This window comes from Cheilinus undulatus, linkage group 6 (genome assembly GCF_018320785.1).
Source record: "Cheilinus undulatus linkage group 6, ASM1832078v1, whole genome shotgun sequence".
Classification (NCBI taxonomy): domain Eukaryota; kingdom Metazoa; phylum Chordata; class Actinopteri; order Labriformes; family Labridae; genus Cheilinus; species Cheilinus undulatus.
The window spans coordinates 47140396-47162201 of NC_054870.1; the positions used below are offsets into that span (position 1 = coordinate 47140396).

The following is a 21806-nucleotide window of genomic DNA, read 5'->3' on the forward strand; positions in this document are numbered from 1 at the left end:
GTGCATCTGTACAAAATAACAAGTTAAGGTCGAAATGTAAACAGCTACATAGTAAACACAGAATATAGACAAGCTAGACAAACATAAACATACAAAAAAATAACCAGAGTACACACAAGTAAACTCTGAAGGTTAAGTCTTCTGTAACAGTAGTGTCACTACTTGTTCTTGTGTATGAGGTTTCCTACTCGATGAATGAACTTCTCCAGCTTATTTTCATGATGCCCTCGTGAGGCCTGGCTCAGGCTGTGATCAGTAGAAAACTCTACTTTTGGAAGGCCTTTATGTTTGTCCTGAGTGAGTGTGCTTTTAAAACTGTGTGCAGAGCGTTGAGGCTGATTCTTGTCCAGGGAGCAGAAAGGCTCAAATCTGCTGTACAAGCGAGTCTCAGTACTGCGCTCTCTGCTCCACCCTCCTTTGTCAGTGCTGTTGTCATGAACTGGGGAAGAAGCTGTTCTGGGGAGAAAGGTCTGCGGTGGGTTTCTTTGCTCTTCAGTTCCAAATCGAGGTTTTGAAGGTTTTAGAGTGTTGTCCTCCAGGAGGGTTCTCCTTTGTCCTGAGGGAGACTTGCCAGAGTTGGTGGTGCTTTGGCGATGTTTTCCTTCTCTCTGGGACGTCTCCTCTTCATCTTCAGCTGTTATGGTGTCTGTGCTTGTACCAGACTTCCAGCTCTGTGTTTCCAACTTACTCAAGGAGCCCTCCTTTTTCTCTGGTATGTTTAACAATGATTTAATTTTCTTGGTGCTCTTCTTTAGGAAATGGTGAGAGCCATTGTGGTGGGATTTACCACTTTCCTCTTTGCTATTTAGATCCAGAGCTGCTGCAGAAACGGTCCTTAATGGAGGCTCCTGCCAGCTTGGAGTACTGGGGCTCTTTGTGCTTGTGATACTTTTGACATCATAATGAGACACAGACCTTTGATCCTCATTCAGATTTGACACGTATCCACCATTCTGTGCATTGATCCCTGTTGTGCTTCGGTTTGCTTGCATCCTTGCATAAGCTCCATACACGTGGGATGTAGGTTCTTTTGAGTACTCACTGTTTGATCTCGGATCTGCCACACTGTGCCTTTTATTCCAACTGTCGGTCATGATATCTGGGTTTTTCATCATGTGCCCACCTTTAGGTCTATTTAGACTAGAATACATAGACGAGTATGAGTTTTGTCTACCATAGCTTGGGGTATGCCGATTGTCATCCAGAAGCTGCAGACTTTGCCTCTTTAACATGAACTCATCATGACTCATTCTGTTTTCTGCAGGTGGTGTTGGGTTCCACTGCATGGATGAATAGTGCAAAGGAGTGTTTTGTGTTGCTGCAGGGTTGACATAAGTAGAGTTGTTTATATGTCTGTTTGCCTCCATTTGCTCTGGTATTGTGGACCTAAAAGCAAGGGATGTCCTCATTCTTCCCTGCATGAAAGAGCTAGCTTTGTCTGTTGGTTCATGGTCTAAATATTCACACGAGTCTCTGTATGGGACGTCTGGGTTTTTGAGGTAGGAATCAATTCTCAAATTGCGCATGAACGACTTTGACGTGTTCTCTATTGATGGCATGTTCTGCTGAATGGGGATAACCAGGTTGTCGTTGTAAGACTGACGCATGTTTTGGTTTCTATACAAGTGTGGGACTTGAGAGTAATTGTCCACTGGGTAGTTTTTGAATCCATTTCCTGGATCTCTGGAGATATTCCAGTTGCTCGCTCTTGCTCTGATGTTTTGTGGCACATAGCCACCCTCTCTCTCACCAGCATAGCTGTGTCTTTTCAAGATGTTCATGGCCTCTGTAGACTGAAATGGTGGCATCTGGTTTGGACCACTGACCCCATTCTCGATCAGTGGCCTGAGCTTGTTGGTGTCCTCTTCAAAGAGCCTGTCTTCAAAGTCTCTTGTGCCCAGATTCTTCTCACAGGTCTTCCTGTAGACCGTGTCTAGTGTATGCCTCAGCTGGTCCCTGCGCTCAATTTTTTGGGCTGAATGAGATTTTGGTAAAACCTGTCTCCCCAATGACCCGTTTCGTTGAAACAGTCCCTCTGCTGGGCACAGTTCAGCTGGGACCTGTGAGCGGGCGTAGAGCGTTCGAAACTCTTCATCGTAGGACTTCACCAGGTGTCCTGTGATGACTTGCACCATGCTCAGATTGACCTTCTCAAAAGACCAAGAAAAGCTGAAACAAAAAAAATATTAAAATGTTTATTACAACAGAGAAAACATCCACATAATAAGTGAACACTTTAAAAAAGCAGCTTTATGTCTTGTTGTTAGATTTAACCTGGAATCCAGTTGGTATACACAATTATAGAAAGTATGCGTGACTTATAAGCAGATGTTATGTGTTTACTAGTAATGCACTGATTGAAAAAATCAGAACTGATACAGATGCCAATGTTTAATAACAATTTGGACAATGTTGACACTAATATTTTTTAGGGATGGGAATCGTTGCGATTTTATTGATAATGATGCCATCATCGATTCCTCGTATTGATGCAGTTTTTTATTGATTCCTTTATCTATTTCACCTTGTGATCTCCTGTGAATTGCGTGGTTGGTTGTTGAAAGAGCATCTCAGAGAAGCTAAGTCTTTAAAAGTAAGTTAGGAGAGGGCTCGCTACAGTGTGTAAGACTATGAGACTGTGGCAAATAATGCAACAGTGTAATAATATCTTTAAAATAAACTGCAAGAAATCTGGATTTTTAATACAGTACATTATAGCATTGAAAAAAAATGTAGAGAATCCTAAGAAATCTCTGAATGCAGGTCACAAGGTCAGAAAACCAGTCATTGGGTGGTAGTGATCCTATGGCCCTGAGATGGCACTGCATTTAAAACAGACTATATTGAACATTTAGAGACTCCATTGTCAAAAAACACTACTCATCGCTGAGCAGCTTTCATACTAACTCAAAAAATGGTAAAGGTTACACTGTCAACATAACAGAAACAGCACTCCTCAGTTCTCAAAACATGCACAAAGGGAAGGTCACAGGAATAGTGATGCAACAGAGTGGTAATTATGACCCTGTCCCAACTTCTTTGAAATATGTTGCTAGCATCAAATTTAAACATAATTTTCTTTGAAATCTCTTTCAACATTTGATATATCTTTGTTATGTTCAACTAAATATGGGGTTTCAAATTTTTGCATAATCACATTTTATTTTTATGTACATGACATCCCATTATTTTGGAAATGGGGTTGAAGACTGTGAAAGCCATCAACGAGAGAAACAGGACAGACATTTTCTACAGAGTGAACATAAATGTAGAGCTTTGCTTTGAAGATTAATTCACCTTATTGATCCTAACCACTGCTCTTGTTGTACTGTAGTTTCATTTACCTGTATGAGCCGTAAATGGCCGTGTGGCAGTCGACTATAAGAAACTTCTGCTCCATCGCACCATGAAATTTAGCTCCTGATTGACAGAGGTAATCTTGACCCTTCACGGTACGCACCCTCATGTTCTGTTGGTAAAAGCAATGACAAGAAAATTTTAGAAAAATAACACAGCAGAAGGTGAAAATATGTCAGTCAACTCATAAACACCCAAGAAAATGATGTACTGTGCAGATTATATCATTCTAAGAATTTAGATTGTATTTGTTGAAGCACTTTGCTGCTAGTTGTTGGATCTGACATGTGATGTGTACTCAATGGACAGGGTGTGTTTGAACCTGTCACATCTCCTGCCCAGATGAATAACTCTGACCCACCCAAAACAGGATGAACCAGGTTTGGATTTTACTTAAGAATTTTGTCAGCTGGATTAAAAAGACTAATCAACATTTGAAATTCAAACAGGTGGCCTGGCTCTTTCAAAATCTGCCAACCATCACATCTAGATAATACCAGTTACACATCATATCATGGTAGTGAAAACAGGAATGCACAGTATTGGACTTTTACTGATATCCAGTATGCCAAAATGTCCAAACTCATTTGAGCTGATATAGATTCTCCTATGAACACATCTTTTTTTATTGTAGAAAACAGCAAATGTTTCTCATGCAAAGAGAAGCTGAGTCAAGCAGAGCTGAGATAGGAGTAGACAGTTGTGTGTGGCGCCCTAGACAACCACCTAAACCTGATGGTACAGTTGTCTGTTCATGGATTTTCAGGGCTTGTTGTATGATACCATGATTCATGGTGACAAAATCCACCAGGTCAGCTCTTACAGGTACCTAGGCGTTTATGTAGATAACCTAATTAGATGGGAAACCCATGCTGATAATTTGTGTCTCATTTACAGCAAAGGCTGTATTTTTTACTCTGACTTAATAGTTCTATCCTATCTTATGCAATATGGGTATGTCCAAAATATGTGGGCTGTTGGTCTGGTCCTCTTTGGTGCATGCTTCTTTATTGGTATGTGCTAATCTGTAATCTTGTGGGTTTTTTGTATATAGATGGATTGTTGTGCCTGTTGTTCTAATTTATTATTATTTTGGTTCTGATGTCAGCTGAAGTCAGTCAAATTTCCCAAAGGGGACAATTAAGTGCATCGTATCTAGGGATGCACAATATATATATATTTTTTTTGCCAGTATTTACATAATAATATTTAGCTGATATCAATACTGATACTGAGATGTAGTTCAGACCTAAAACTTCAGTCCTTTAAGCATGAAGTAAAGTTTGAGGATGAACAAAAAGTGTAAGAAAGGGTAATGAATGAAGAAAAGGACCTCAGCTGAAGTGGGTCTGTTGGTCTGGCATAAAACTCCACTGTTATTTGTTTGTGTGGCCAATATTTACGGCAGTTTGAGGCAGATTTTTATAGACAAAACACAGGTTGTAAATTTTGACAGAAATTTTAACATCTGCCAATACTGATATTTCACTATCTCAGCTTATAACTGCTGATACCAATATTAAACCGATAATATTGTGCATCCCTAATTGTATTGTATCAGATTGTATCATATTGCTGATATACCTGCTGCAAACATTGGCTAAAATTGTTTACCTCCCAATACTGATATCTAACTTTATAAGCTGACAGCTGCTATTACCAATACAGTACAGATAATATTGAGCATCCCAAAGTCAAATCTTTATAAATAACTGTAGTACAACAATTACAACTTGTTTTCTGTACATTCTGTACATTTCTTGGTGCTTTGAGAGCTCTAGAGTGGTTATCCTTATCCCTATCTGTGCTAACTGTTTTTGCAGTCACCTGGACACAGCACACTCGTGTTGTTAGGATACACTGTGCAAACATTGTGCATTGTCATATGCTCACTTTCCTCACTGCTTTTATTATATATTTACTGTTTTGCTTTGTAAATTTCCAGTTCCCTTTCTGAACAGTACTGCATCTTGTGCTTTTAATTTGAAGGTAGAGCAATTGAGGTGTGGTGGTTTGTACTGATGAGCCTTTAATGAGCTGGCAAAAGTTTTGTTTCTGCTAACAAAAGTCAGAGCAAAACATTATGCACTACTATATAAACCAAATACCCCCATAGGACAGCCCCTCACACACATTATAGATCTCCTTCAATCTGTGTATCACTCACTCATTCAGTTGATATATGATTTATAATTGAACAACATATCAATTATATATAAAATAAAAAGGAGACATTTTTCATTTATTTGTTTCTGAAACCAAATCAAATAATGAAAAACTGCTTGTCTTTCGTTTCTGAAAGGAAATGAAATAAAATAAACAGCAAACGGTTTGTCTTTTAATGTTTGATATTTACTTTGGGATTAAAGAACTGAATATAAAACAGTGGCCACAAGCAGTCAATTTAATTTTATTGCACTCTGTGTAACTTGGTCTAGCTGACATGTTCAGAAAAGCATCCCAAGAAAAAAGTGTGCATCACATTGTTATAATTAACATGTTCATTTTAGCTACAGGCCTACAGGTGTTTTATTGTAGTCAATCTCATTGGCTGTAATGTGTGCTGCACATAGCTCAAACACAATCAAATATGGGGAAAAGTTTTAATTTAGCTATATGTGTTCAGTCAAAAAAAGTAAAAAAAATAAAAAAGGAGTATGAAAATGTTCTTTTAAAAACACACATTCTGTCACCCTCATGACGTAGAAACAGCAGCAGTACTCAGATAAGGATGATGATGCTGTTTGTCTTCAAAAATAAGTGCTGGCTTTTGTGCTCCGTGTATCATTACAGTAGACATGAGCTCCTCAGTGATGGGCATGTTATTCTCAGGATGCTTTTCAGAGCACAACACCTGCACTGAATTACGCAAATGAATAATGAAATCAAATTTACTTCTTGTAAGTTTTCATGTTCTATTCATTGATCCCATCATAAATATCAAAAATGTAAAAAAGAGTTGTCTCTTGTTCATTTGAGTTTGTTTTAGAAACCAAAAAAGCTGTTTTTTTCATTGTTTGATTGGGTTTGTAGAACAAATAAGCCATTTTTCTCAATTATCAATCAAATATTAAATGAACAAATGATTTCCCCCATTCCTCTTCGTGTCAACATAAGTAAATAATAGAGACAGGTTATGAGGGTAAAAAGACAGAAAACTTTGCAAAGCATCACTCATTAGCTGACTGGACATTGTAGTAGGAAGCAGTGGAATCAAGCTGATGTTGTTGCTGTGGCTCACTTTAGTCGTCTGCTGAGATATCACTGCTCTAGTAACAAAATGTGAACCTGGACAAACTCTAAAATCATTTAAAAATTGCTGACATTTTCACAAATCTACTTACTCTGAGCTGTTGAATTTTTACATCTTGATTTTCAGCCATAGTGAGGAAGTTTTTCAGATGGAAGTGGTCTAAAAGAATGTAGACTGGAACTCCTCGTACAGATGCATCCACTGCTTCTTTGAATATATCTACATCAGTGAACATGTCCATCACAATTCCGATTACCTTCACAGAAAAAAGAAATTATTATCAGGTCAGTGTGAAAAAACAGCAACAGTCAGTTAATGTATTTTAATAGTTTTCACATGTTGATGCTTTTTGTCAGAGTCTAAGAACAGACTCACATCAATGTACAGGTGAAATCAAACTGATTGGTACCAAGAACCAGTTGTTAATATTAGCAGGAGACAGGCTGAGTTGTTTTAGTGAACCCACTGTAGAAGTGAGCCAGCTATTATTGAACCAGACCTTGTGTGTTTTCATATAACAGAATAGAGTTTTTGTCATTTAGAAACATCCTCACATTTTGTAAGCAGAAGAGCAAAAAAGATGGAGGTGAAATTCATTTATAAAGTTCAAGATGAATCAAAGATAATTAGGAATTAGGAAGTATTTAAAAACCTATTTTTAAAACCCTATATTTTAACAAGGAGGGGGCTGTAGCTGATATTATATTCTTTCAGTATAGGCTCACTGTCCCTACTCAGCACACTCTGGTTTTGAATATCCCTCTTAAGGTTTCTATTCAGGGACGTCTGCCTCTTTCTCAGAAGAAATGTTTTTCTTTTGTAATTATGTTTTTATGGAAGCATGATGCATTCAAATGAGAAAATGAGTTTCTGCTCATTTTCTTTTTTAATCAATAAGATCATTACCCTTGGAAGTAAAAGATGCTCTTGTGAGAAAATAATCTGTTGTTCTGAATTAACAAGACGCCAGCTGATGTCAGAGTCTAACGTGTGTTGAATTATATATTATATCATTACACTTTATGCCACCTCCTATCTGTAGTTCACAAGTTGGTGAACCAAAGTTTGCCTTCACACCTGAAACTAACCACACCAGGGTTTGTCTGGAAGTGGACCGAGATCCCCTGTTTTTTTGTCAGCGGACCAGAATCCACTTGTTTGGTCCGTGAATGTGCCCTAAGTCAACAAATACTTAAAAAGATTTAAGTCCATTTTTAGTCAATAAAAAATCCTTAGAATATTGCCTTCAGTTAAGTCAAATGGATATATTTGGATATATTTCACATTCATCTGGGAAAACGCCCATAGAAAGTGTTTGGGCAGTGCGGGACCTTTAAAAAAATTCCAGAGGATGATTGGGGGAAAGTTCAGTCTGACAGGCCAAACAGAGCGACAAGACAAAATAAGGTAGTACGCATGTGCATTTCCAGGAATACAGTGTGTTTGACAGGCAAATGCTGCTGCATCTGTCAACAGTGGAGCATCATGTGGATAAAACTTTTACCCAGACTGATCAGGAGGATAGGAGGAAACATCTTCTCCCTAAAGAGGAGTTTACAGTGTAGTTCTTTGCTCTTGTTTTGATAAGGAAATATGTTTGAGGTCTGATTAAACTGCTACTTTTCTAGCTAGATTCAAGCTAACGGCTATCGGCTTACAGTACAACTCAACTCCCACTCGAAATGATCGCAAACTTATAGTGAAGCTGGTTGGCAGAAAAGTAAAAACACCTATTCCACAATGAAAAGCTTTCAGCGCTATTCTTTGCTCTTGTTTTAATAAAAAAGAAACAAACATTAAGCACAGATGCTGAAAAAAACCAAAGCAACTTTGCAAGTTACTGCAATGACCGGAGAACTCCTAGAGACATTTCAGAATAAAAGCATGACCTGATTGAGTACCATACTTGTCATGTCATCCTGAAACAAATTGACAGACAACATACACTCACAGCGGTGCAGAGAGTTATGAATGGATGTTCATCGGCTTCAGACTGAGCTAGGTTCAGGCTTTTATTCATCCATTTAGGTTGAAACAACTAATGTACCTGTTTTGACAATGCAAGGAGTAGAAAGTACAGATGTTTTTGTTCAAATGTTGGGAGTAAAGATAAAAAGTCACCAGAAAAATAAACACTCAAGTAAAGAACAGCTACCTGAAAAATTAACTTGAGTATGTTAATTTAGTATTTAGACTTTGTTACCTCCCAACTCGGACACTAAGCGGCAGCCATTGCAATCAACTCACAGTTCAGTCAAACCCTGCCTGGAGCTACCCTTTCGTCCTCCTCTCCAATTAAATGTTAATTAAACGGTTAGTCAAATCGAGGGGTATTTTCTTTGATTTCATACAGAAAGCAGCCCTGCAACTAGAGATGTGTCTGAGCTGAGTCTGAACAGTTACCAGAGAGGGCCAAGCTGGTTAAAAGGTCAGTTGTCCAGAATCATCATTTAAAAGCATGCATTCATCCTTTGAATGATGTTTCTGGGCATAATCTTAACCAAACACAAAGGTTGTTGTGGCTATCAGCATGTACTGCAGCTAAAAATATCTTATATCATAAATTTGGCAGGTAGTGTTGTGATTGAAAATAGAGTTGGGGCATTGAATGCTGTAAGCTCTGATGTAACAGTTATAGTGCTATCTGTACTAGCATTTTTTTTCTTTGTCCTTGTTATTCGGTTGGAATATGGAGTAATGAATTTGTTTTGCATGTATTGTAAAGATCTCTTTTGAATTACATATTGCAGAGAAAGACCCACGGAGAAGGGGAGGGTTGGGGTTTTGGAGCTAAGAAGAATAGGTAGTTGCAGGTTTGTAATGTTTTTGTGTATCACTGTTAATTGTAATTATGAATTACTGTCCCTTAATTAAAAATTTAACATGGATATTCCAAAGCTGTCAAAATAATGTTAAAGTTTAAATGTCTGTATTTTTAAAACTAAAACAAAACATTTTTTGTGCTCTGTTAAATTAAATAACTTGAACATGCCACAGAATAAACACAAAAATAATAATAAATTATTTTAGAAAATTAAAATTATATTTTCTGTGTTACTACTTTGCCTACCTCCTTACAAACATGCAGTACATGAACACTTTAAGATCATACTAATGGCAACAGCCTGCAGATATGATTTGAATGAAAGACTCATATAGTGGGATTCTGCTTTTATTACGTCCTCTTGCAATTATTTCATTAGTTTTCATTATCAATTTGTTGCTGCAGCCCTAACTGGGTAGCCGCTTTCTTTACTTCAACACTATTCGTATCAAAAATACAGAGCTTTAAAGCAGAGAGTTTCATTCTCTCAGAAAAGTTTGTCCTGTAATTCTTATATTTTGTTAAATTCAGAAAAATATAGCAGTAGCCTGTTGCAGCAGCTATGTGTAAGTAACACATGAAGTTACAGTACAAAGTCCACAATAAACCCTATGTTCAAACTTGTTATATCTAGCATAACCTGGGCCATTCTGTGGTTGCACCAAAGTTCATTTTAAGTAGTAGAGCAGAAAGTCTAAAACTAATCAAAATGATGTATTATTTATATTTTAACTTATTTTAACCAATCAGTGAAAAGCTTATTTAATGCACTGTTTGTTGCTGTGCTACTTCTTGAGTCTGTCTTATCTCCTCGCATGAAAAAAATCTTTAGTCCCAAGAAAGTCATCAGACATTTCTGAGAGCTGTAATCTATCACAGTGTGTACACTAACAACACCAAACAAAAGGTAAAACATTCTGCAACTTATCATCTTCTTGAGTTGTCTCATCTTTCAAATAGATAGAACATGACAACCGAATTTATTGAGGAATTTTACGACTACTAGGAGGCAGGTCTAAGATTTAGATAATAACACAGATCTACATTGGAATTATCTCATCCAGTGCAACATAATTCATATTAGAAGAGCGTTAACTCTGCTGTAAAGTAGAACCTGCTCTCAAATTAGGCTGTGTTGAACCTACTGTAGAGCTGGTGTAGAGCTCATGTGAATGTAAAAAGCAAACTTTCAGACCCTTCAGAATATCTGTTTTGGCTGACATGAGAGTCTGCAGCTTTAAACTCATGGCAAATTTTCCGTCTTTAATTGTTTGACTTCACACAGCAGTGTTTGTAATTACAGAGAAGGATGAAAGGTTTAATGAGCTCTTTGTAAGATGTAAAAAGAGATGGAGCCTTGTTCCACAAACTGTACCTGTCAGTTTCTCACCTTGTAATTGAACTTAATTAAGAGCTTTTGTAGCTGTTTAAAGGTGTAACAATGCAAGGGAATACTGAAAGCATGGAAACCACAATCATTTTGAGTTACTACACTACAATATGATTCAGAACAGCCTGAACAGGGAAATAAATGAGTCATTGTGTGAAAGAAGCTACTCCCTAACGTAATGCATAAAGTTCTCACACTTTAGTCTTATGACACTAAGTTGCTAAACCAGATCTGACCTTTTCAACTTTATTAGACACTCCTCAAAAGTGGAAATTAAGAGGAACAGAAGTCTGTGAAACTGCCTTGACAGGGAGAGATATTTGTGATACCAGTCGTCGATGTTTGTAATGAGGCAGTAAAACTGAACGCCTGAGCCAATTTGTTTCTCTGAGAGGATTTGACAGGTTGAACATCTCAGCAGATGGCTGGTTTTATTTACCTGTTTTGCTTCTTGAATCTGCTTCCTGATCACCTCTTTGATCGTGGGGTTGTTTTGTCTAGGTGGATGAAACAGCAGATCTATATTAGTCTGGAGATTTTCATGCATGACTTCCGGCCACCCTAAGTCCAAATCTGGTGTTTCCACATCCGAGTGGACAGGCCAGTACGTCCCCGAAGATGATTGTGTGTCTGGTGATCCATTGATTTCGTCCTCGTGGTTTTGCAGGGGAGGCTGTTCTGAATTTTCAGTGATGAAGAGAATCTCATCCTCTGACAGGAAACTCCCGATACGCTCACCCTTAAGGAACTCCTGGTAACTGTCTCTGCCACCGCTCACTAGGCGATCGATTGCCAGCCGATAGGACTCTTTATAATGTGGATTGATGTAATCCTCGGGTTTAAAATCCCCTCTCAAGGAAGATAACCCGGAAAACTCTGGAGACTCCATCTCTCGTTGATATCGTTTTCTAGGGCCTGTCAGAGATAACAGAAATCAATAAACTGATGGAGTATCACAGAGCACACATTATAAGAGGGAGGAGAAAGCTGTTGAGATCCTGTTGAGCCCAATTATAAGCCAAACATGATGTTGGTGATGTAACTTTAATCCTAACCACAACCCTCTACCACAACCGCAGTGCAATTCATGGAAAGGTTAAATTTGTTAACATATCTTATAATGGGGAGAATAAAAGAGACTGTTTGGACTTGTAATTGAACTATTCCTGAGAACCAAACCAGGAAATACAAACTGAACAATCAGTAACTAACTAACCATTCCAAAGAAACACTTAATAACAGGCTCTAAAGGTGATAAGACATATTAGAGGAAAGAATGATGAACACTCCAACATTAACCCCATGTCTAATTTTTTGATGTGTGCAAATATACACATCAACCACTGTCCACAAAATGTAGTTCTGATTCAAAATCCAGAAAAGATGTTGTTTTACAATCTTGCTGCATTCAGCAAAGTCCACAATGTGCAGCTTCTGTGCAGTTTGGTAGCTCCTTAAGTAGCACCTTCTTTCACCATGTAGACTAGGGATGAGCGATATGTACTAAAAAATTTATCTCAATTTTTGCTGTATTTATTCTGATAATATTCTGATAATGAAGACTTTGCAATCCTGCCAACTGATCAGTCAGTAGTTGAACTCTCAGACTGTATTACGGATGAGTACTGAAGTCCAGTACCAACATTGCATCAAAGTAACACATCTGATGCCTACCAAACCAAATCAAAACAAAGCTTTCAGAGCCACATTATGTCACTGCTCCACTCCAGCACAACCTTCCACGAGTCCAAAAGAAAGGCAGAAAATACCTTTAACTTCATGTAGTCCTGCACTCATTTTGGTTCAGCAGAGCATGAATGGGATTATTCTTTTTGCTGAAGAGGAATGTCTCCACTTCGCTCATGTGCCTGAATTGAAGAGCCCATCTTAGTAAAAGAAAAAAAAAAAAAAAAAAAAAAAAAATATATATATATATATATATATATATATATATATATATATAATATAAACCAGTGGTTCTCAACTGATGGGTTGGGACCCAAAAGTGGGTTGTGGAGCAGTTTTCATTGGGTCGCAAATTGTTGTCTGAAAAAAAAAAAAGGTGACAAAAAGTTCTGGGGTCCTTAGTGGACATGCATTGATACTTGTTTTTTTTTTTTTTTTACCCTGTTTTACTTGGAAATTGGGTACATTTAAATGTTTGATCAATATTTCAACTAATTTATCTCCTCTTCTTGGCAATAAATAGATACTTTTTCCATGATAATAAAGTAATTTCACAAGTTCTTTAGGAAATTGGCAAAAATGGACACATAATGATGGGGAAAGAGGGTATAAAATTTGTGAGTTTTGTCCCTTTTTTTAAAAATTTTATATCAGCTGTTTTGGTCCACTCATGCTCCAAACTGCAACATATTACATTAACTAAACACGCTTTGCCGAAGATTTTTTGGAAACTTGGCTTGCGATCTGTCATAAGATGGACTGGTGGGTCCTGAGGCCAGACCAGTTGAGATCCAATTATGTAGAAGATCAGACATGGCAGGAACTTTAAGCACTGATTCTTGCCCTTTATACGTTTGTTTCTGGTGTTTGGCGGCTCCAAAGCCTTTGCACATTAAGGGCAATGCAAATAAATTGCACGAAAATGTGAATAATTGGGAGGCAAATTTTGTCCTGCTTTCTGTTCACACCAGGAGCAGCGTGATTTTGCTAATAAATTATGCAGATTCTAAAATTCATTCGTGGCGCAAAAGTCTGCGGTGTGTGTCTCCTGTCCTCTGATAAACACTGATATATATTGGAGTGGAAGTCAAGTGCTGCTTGGTTTCACTGTTTCATCTACTGCACAAGCCAAGATTGCTGAGAGGAGGGACTGACTTTTCATTCATTCAGTGTTAAATATTACTAATAGTAGTAATAAGGACACAGTGGAGTTTGGCTGTGAGAGGGGTAAAAAATGTAATTTGTTGGAGATGGGTAAGGTTTTATTTATTCAATGAATTTATTTAGTTTTTTATGTAGTTTTAAGGTGTAATATATTGCTCAATTTGAATTTTAATGTTGCCTTTGCAGTTCTAAAAGTGTTGATTCAGGCACTGTTCTGCACAGATTTAGTACCAGCATCAGAAAAATTCCAAATGATACCCTACCTCTACATCACAATAGATGTGAAGTACAGACACACAGATTGCAAATCACACAGCCCACATCTGCTGGTCATGTTGTCTGTTTTTATTAAACCGGCCCTTAACAGTGTAAAACTATTTAACAGTATTGGTTTATTTTTTTAAATTCAAGATTATGGCATAATGAGGGAGAAAAAAGTTCAAGAGTGGTGCTTCCAGCTTGGCATGTGTTGCTATGTATCCAAGCACACAGTCAAGAAGTGGCATCTTGACATCCACAGTATTTGGAAGCAAATTTTAAACTGCATCCCAATCATGGTGTATGTCAAGAGTCAACTTCCCAGTCATGTGCATTGTGTGATGGTGGCAGCTACTCTGGTTGTAATGACTTTACATGTCTCAGCATTTTATACTGGCATATTGCTCACACTGTTACATAGGAAGCAGCCAGCTTGAAAAAAATAATTGCATCTTACACACTGGCTGTCAAAACATTTACAACCCAAACCCTGAGAGCCCCCCTTGTTGTTTTTAACATTAGTCGCTGTTTTCTCAGTAGCTTCACATGACTTTGTGTAACTTTTTAAAATGTCCTAGTGTTTGTTTACTTTGGGATTGTGTGTCTCACACTAAATACACACAATCACACCTATATAAACACATGTAGGCAGAACAGTAAGAGGTCTGTTTCTCAGTGTGTTGACATCCAAAACACACAATGCATATACTCTATAAGACTGTTATGAACCTGTTATTTAAATTGATAAAATGAGATTCACTGTTAGCAAGCCTCATCATGTAAACTGACTCATCACTTCTAAACACTGAACCTGTTGACTTCTAAGACTCAAAGCATGACAAATGGGACATGGCCAGGGGGTGAATGCCATCACTGCACCTGCAAAGTTCTTCTAAGTTAAGGTGGGGTTAAATTAAATTAATCATGTTTGTGGAAAAGTAAACCGCTTATGTCAGCTCAGCATTTCACTAAATGCAGTACTCTGAATGCCAAAGCTTAAAGATTTGTTTTATTGTGGAGAAAAACTTCAATTCATGACAGAATCACTATTATTTATCTGTAGAATTCTTGAACAATCGTAATTATTCTCAAATAATTGTAGGACCCTAGTTTCTTTCGTCTAAAGTACATTTTTGACTTGGTGGAATACAGAGTCATGGCTTAAGCCCACAGCATGCAAACTAAACATAGATACATACTTTTATTTCAGGTTTGCCTGGGTTTTTTTCTATTTTTCTATCAGCTGATTAAAAAAAAACTTCTAATAAAGAAAGAGCTCAGCCCTAATGTCAGTAAAATTGTGACATTTTTGTAGCATCTCATGGCACTGCAGACCAGAAGAAGTTCTGAAATAAGCAGCACTTTATAACAAATATGAAATTCATTTTCTTTAAGGAATCAATTGTGTTTAAAATTGATTCTGGATCAAGTTGTCACATTAGTATTAGAATTGTGACTGGTTGAAAGAATCCCACAACTAGCCACCATTTCATTCGAAACAATGCATACATGCTTTTAAAGCTGATGTTTAACTTAAAATTTATCAAGAAACAAAATGTTCATTTGACAAAGTTTTTGAAGAAGCTTTCTCCAAATGTTTGATTTTATTCAAAAGGAGAAAGAATCCTTGTTAAGATTTCATTTCACATTATTACTCAAATTGCCTCAATCCAAGAAAATTCACTTGAAATGCCAAGGAGTTGAAGAAACTCTGACATAGGTGACATTTAACTCCACTGCTGAGAAATAAAAAAAAAAAAAACATCCGTGACATTTAAAATGCCCAAGCCTGTCATTTTAAGGGAAAGGACATGTCACCTGTCACATTTGACACGCCTTTAGTGTCTGTAGAGCAGACAAACAAGTTTACTTTGTGATTTTAAAGCGCTGTTAAGCTGCTTTATGGGAAAGACAGTGTCAATATTTTCACATTCAAGTGACTTTAACATTGTGATAGAAATGATTAACTAGCCACAGTTGTCATTCATTCACTTTGTGGATAACATTTATGAACAGAGATGCTAATGCAAGTTTTGAATATCAAAGAGCCTGGGAAGCTTGCCTTTCTATCATTTAAATAGATACAGTATGTCTGTCCATGTCCATACATGTAATGAAAACCTTCACTGCATGTCCCTATCTTGTGTAAATAGTGTTTTTATGTTTACAGATTGCATCTCTGATCTCCTGCTGTCCACAGACTTCATTTCAAATCTGAAATTATCTCACAGAGCCGCTGCTGCTTCTCCTGAACACTCTGAGGCTTTAAAAGCACAGTGAGCCTCCACAACACCACTATCCACAGCTCAGCAATAATCACTTACATTTAGATTGTGAATTGAGTGAAAATCCTCTTGACTGCTCCCAGAATATCCCTCTCAGACCTATGTGTGTTCAGCTTATGGTCAATATTTAGAGGAGCTACCGTCTAGCAGCTGGAGGAACAAAGACAAGGAGGTGTCCCAACACGACAAGCAGTCTACAGATAGAGGGTGTGGATTCCAGTTTTGACATGCAAAACAGCCGGGCTTGAAACTCGCTCACAGGCAGCCGTAAACCTGTTTGAGATGTTAAGCCACTCCCCTCCCCTCTTCAGGGACAAAGTTCAGTCAGAAGAAAATCAAGATAATGACAGACATAAAGACGCCTTGATGAGTACGTCACTTTTAGTGGACCAGACTTATCCAAGAGTGCTGGGAAATTCATTCCTCTTTTGTTGTGTCAGCAGAAAAAAGTGGTTTAAATGAGCAAATCAGGCTGCATTTTTGTGTTGCATGAAGATTGCTTTAGACTCACACATGCTCTGAAATAGACGAGGGATCATTGCTCCCTCTTATCTTTCTTCAGAAGTGGCTGAAATATCAGGGTGGAGCTCTTCAAACTGTGACAGGGACACAGCTGTTGCTGCATCTGCAGGGAGGAACAAGCACTTCTGATTTCTTTGTAAATCTAAAAGACAAGTTGGAGGTTATGGTTGTCATGCTAGCAGATTTTTAAACTAGTGATCTTAGAAACTTGTTTTGATATAACTTCAACAGAACTTTAAGCCCAGGGTATCCTATTCTGGTCAGTTTTCTTGTTTCAAATGACCAGAAAAGAGCAAATACCAAAATTTCCTAAGTAAATGTGAAAATTAGACAGTGCCCTGTCTTACATGCTTGCGGCTTTTGGTTAAAATATGAATGAGATTTGAAGTTTATCTAAAGCTTTGATAGAACAGATATGTTCTGTTACTTTGAAGCATGTCTGAAAACTCAGACAACGTCAGCAGAGATTTATGGCATTCTTCCTTTCCTTTATGTTTTAAACTCTTGCTTTCAGGAGGTCTTAAGAACAAGTATGCATTCATGCCGGTGACATTTGGAATGTTATAACCCTGTCTGGTCAGCTCTCACTAAGCCTCTTAAGAAACTTGCTTGTTATGTTTATCACATTTTGACGGTGAAAGCTGCAGCCTCCTGTCATTTCAGCAGACCAAAAGTATTCCCTTGAGGGCTAAAGGGTCAATTAAGGACAGTTTGTGTTTGTTTTATGGCTACTTTGCATTTTATTGTAGCATAGAGAAGGATATCATCATGGTATAACTCCTCAAGATATGCTCATGCAAACATGGCAATCTTTTTAAAAGTTTTGATACAAAGATGTTTCATTTCACATATTTTATTTTAGGGTTTATGCATTTGAGATGGAATAGATTGTTCCTTTTGATTATACTTTTTCACAGTCTTTGTGTTAAAAAAGCAGAAATACCAGTGACAAGTATGTCAGCTGTTGACAGGCAACACTGAATAGACGCATTCTTATCATTTTGTGATGCATCATGTTTCTTTTAGTGGAGACTGCATTGCTTTAAACTCTGAATACAAAAGCACAATTCACAGCTGTACTGAAAAAAAACAAGAGCTATTGGGTGGATTTGTATTCTTTCTAGTTGTTTTCTTGTGAAAGAAAAACAAAAAGAAAGAAAATGAAAGCTATTTATTGCTGTCGAAAATTCAAGTATACAATAATGTAAACAAAAAGTGCAGTTGTACAAAAATAAAATCACTTCAAGAATAGCAAATAGTAAGAAGTAGTAAAGACAAAAATTAAACAGTAGAGAATGTAAAAATGCTTAATTGAAATCTATGACTGCAAAAATTCACTTCAAGTTTGACTCAGTAAATACTGCTCATTACAGACAAAAAAATCAAGTTTACAATAATGTAAAGACGCAACAAGGGAGGTGCGATTATATAAAAATAAAATCACTTCAAATTTTGCAGACAATGAAATCTATTGTACACAAAAAATTCAAGTCTATAATACTGTCAACTTGCGATATATGTTTTGACCAAGTTCATAGAATATCACATGGACTTTGTAAAACTCCAGTTTTAAATACAAGTGTGAGAAAGAAGCAGAATTGGAGGATAAGACTCACATCTAGGCTGAACACCAGTATAAAATGTGTAAATGGCAGAAGAAAAACATGAAGAAAGAAAGTAAAAGCTATTCATTGCAAAAACTCAAAAGCAGTGGAGTACAACACCCTACATGTATACATTAATGTAAACAATGGACATTAAGTGCAGTTGTGCAAAAATAAAATCACTCTTAGTATAGTAAAAAGGACTGAAGATAAAAATTAACTGTCAACAATGTAAAAATGCAAAAATAGAAATGCATGATTGTGCAAAATTTTACTTCAAGTTTGACACAGTAAACACTTCATTACAGACAAAAAAATCAACAATGTAAACATGCAACAAGTGAGGTGCGATTGTATAAAAATAAAATCACTTCAAATTTAGCAGACAGTAAACACCACTGCACACAAAAAAATAAAGTTTATCAAATAATAAATTTTGAAATAATATACAACTGTACAGAAAAAACTACCAGGGACGTCCCGATCCTGATCACATGTATCGGATCTGGGCCGATACTAAGCATTTTTAATTAATCGCAATTTGATCCGATCAGCCCAGCCGATCGTTTACGTCAGTTGCCGTAAATGGAGCATAATTTACGACAGGCCGTAAACACACCAGTAACAACAAAGCAGTGGTAGCATCATTAGCTTTGTGTTAAATATGTCAGCAGTGTGGTAAAACTTCAAACTTGAGAGCAAAAACAGTCCAGTTGGCACTTGCAGCATCTGTAGCACAACCGTTTCATGGGGTGGTAGTAGCAGAGCTGCGTTTAAATTAGTCATCTCGGATCAAAACATGCAGCGGAATACGGGGACGTTACAAGAGCAACAGGCAGCTTCACCGAAGATGCACACTCTGGACTTTAAGAGAACAGACAAGTACCCTCAAGGGAGCGATAAGGCAAAAAAGATAACAGAAAAAGTGGTCGAGTTCATTGCTTTGGACAACCAGCCCATCTCCGTGGTGGAGAATTTGGACCCACACTATGCCCTGCCGTCTCGACATTACATTACTGACACTGCTTTACCGGAGCTGTACAACAAAGTACTGCATACTAGTGATAGCATACTAGAGAAAAGCAACTTCACCGCCATTAGCTTCACTACAGACATTTGGAGCTCAGATGTTTGCCCCATGTCACTGCTGAGTCTCTGAGATAAAAGTTTGTGTGTGTGTTTGTGTGTGTGTGGGGGGGGGGTTGTAGCAGCTCTAGTTGTACTTTAGAAATTGCACTGAAATTACAAGAGTGCCTTGTATTTGGGTTTTATTCCAGTGTTAATGTTTTGTTTACATCTCAGATTAAGCTGCTACATTTTAAAAAAGATTGTTTTGAATCTGCATGATTCATATGTTTTTGATCCTATTCAAGTTAAACTGTTTACACCACTTTAAAGTGGAGTTAGGATGTTTTTAATTAATTTTGAGTTCAGTTTTTTGTTGTGACTAAAAGAGTCAAGTTAACTTTGAAGTGGATTTATAATATTTAAAATTGATTTATTGGATTCATATGTTATTGTGACTACTGACTCTGTTACACCACTTCTAAGTGAAACTGAGATTATTTGAGTTCACTTTTTGACTGCTCAGAAAAGTAGTAGTAATACTATGACCTGATCTGAAGCCTGACTGATGGGGAGAGAGAATGTTATTTGAAGCTAGGTAAGTGCGCAGTTGATGATTAACCAATGATTCTAATACCTTTGCAAGACAGGAAAGTTTGGAGATGTTAATGGTAGTTGTTGATTTCATCTGGGTCTCCCCCTTTGAAAAGAGGTAAAACGTGTGCTGCTTTCCAAAGATCAGGTATGATGCCAGTCCAAAGGGTCAGATTAAAAACATGGGTTATTGGTTTGACGATTGAAGGGGCAGCCAGTCTTAGGGAACTGGGGGGGAGTTGGTCTTCTCCCGTCGATTTTTTAATATTTAAGGAGAGTAATGAGTTGAGTACCTCTTTTTCAGTAAACTCTCTAAAGGAAAGAAAAGCTCCATGATGACCCTGGCTGGCATGATTGTATTGTGGGGTTATAGAAGAATGGTTAGTATTACTGAGATTCACAAAGGTGTTTTAAGCTGTTACGAAGTGATGGTTAAAGATATCAGCCAGCTGTAGTTTATCAGATATAGGGCCATTTTCTGTGACAGTTTGAGAAGAAAAGGATGAAGCAGTGTTTGATTTAAGAGAATTTACAGTTTTCCAAAATTTAGATAAAGGAACTGAAAAATTTGGATTTTGTGTTTTAATGAGGAGAGAACATTTGTTCCTTAGCTTCCTAAACATCTGCCAATCACTGTCTAAGCCAGTCTCTCTGGCACGTTTCCATGCCTTGTCTCGGATGTATAATTTGTCAGATAAACTATTGTTAAACCAGGGATTAGAATGGTTTATCACCCTAATTGTCTTGGTCGGGGCATGTTTGTTTAAAATTGAATTAAAAATTGTGCAAACGTGCTTCAGGGCTGGGTCTGGATCAGTGTAATAAGATATTTCCAAAGAGATATTAGGCCGAACACTAGCTAAGATTGAGTTCATGCAGTGTAATCTTTGCTTTCAGTCATTTTTGTGCAGGTAATAATTGAAACTTTGAAGATTGTTACTTTGGACTAGAAATGTTGTTGCCATGCTGCATTTCCTCCTGATTTAGGCATAGTGTTTGCTTTTTATACCTAAAACTGCAAACACCATCCCTCTTTAGTGTGCATGCAGAACCTTGTCAGCTGATAACAGATGGATATAATTTTCATAACGCTGGCCTTTCTATCAGTCCTACTTGAGGGGGTTGAAAAATAATTTCTCTGACTGAAACATTAAATTGAGAACAGAACAATTAGGGTTTGAAAAATTATTCACAGCAAGGTGTAATAACCAGTAGTGATTTTCCATTAAATTTCTTCCTCCTGTCATAGTGCATATGACTTTACATGTGTGTGTGTTTTCTCGGTTCTGCCCTGAAATCAAACGATACTGCTCAGAGTTCATGAGACTCTATGGCTCCCTGTGAGGCAGTGGTATGACAGAAAGAATGTTCCAACCCTCCTATGGTGAGGAACTTATAGTTTGGATGTCTGACAGCGTCATTGGCTCTCCGCTGTCAGCCCTGAAGCAGTTCTCAGGTCAGCCCAGGTTTCAATCCAAAGACTCTACATAACACTTTGTTAAATGACACCAGACTTCCCACAAGCATTGTTACACAGACACAGACATGTACATTCACATATGCACATGCACTGACTTCCTCACAAAATGCCTGGACTTAGAAATATCCACTTGACTGGTGGTTCTTTTCCCAGTCATTCTTTCATTAATGCTCAAAGGAAGATCAGTATTTTAGGATTCGTTGTTAATAGCTTTCCTTCTCTTAGTTACATGTCAAAATTAAAGAACTGTTCAGACCAAAGGTTGGTTTTGCAATCGGTACCAGGTCAGATATTTGCATTATTTTTATATCTGACATCTGACTG

General features: G+C 37.4%; 1 protein-coding gene and 1 long non-coding RNA gene across 4 annotated transcripts in view; one reads left to right on the forward strand and one right to left on the reverse strand.

Moving 5' to 3' along the window:
• LOC121510972 overlaps positions 1–21806 on the forward strand; it is a 97690-nt gene that overhangs the window by 16052 nt on the left and 59832 nt on the right. The gene's annotated exons all lie outside the window — the stretch shown is intronic.
• Positions 159–16369, reverse strand: fam83b (family with sequence similarity 83 member B). Its single transcript, XM_041789400.1, has 5 exons — positions 16257–16369; positions 11264–11739; positions 6702–6866; positions 3345–3469; positions 159–2169 (listed from the first exon to the last, which is right to left on the reverse strand). The coding sequence occupies exons 2-5, from the start codon at positions 11711–11713 to the stop codon at positions 159–161; spliced, it is 2751 nt and encodes a 916-aa protein (XP_041645334.1). The 5' UTR covers positions 11714–11739; positions 16257–16369.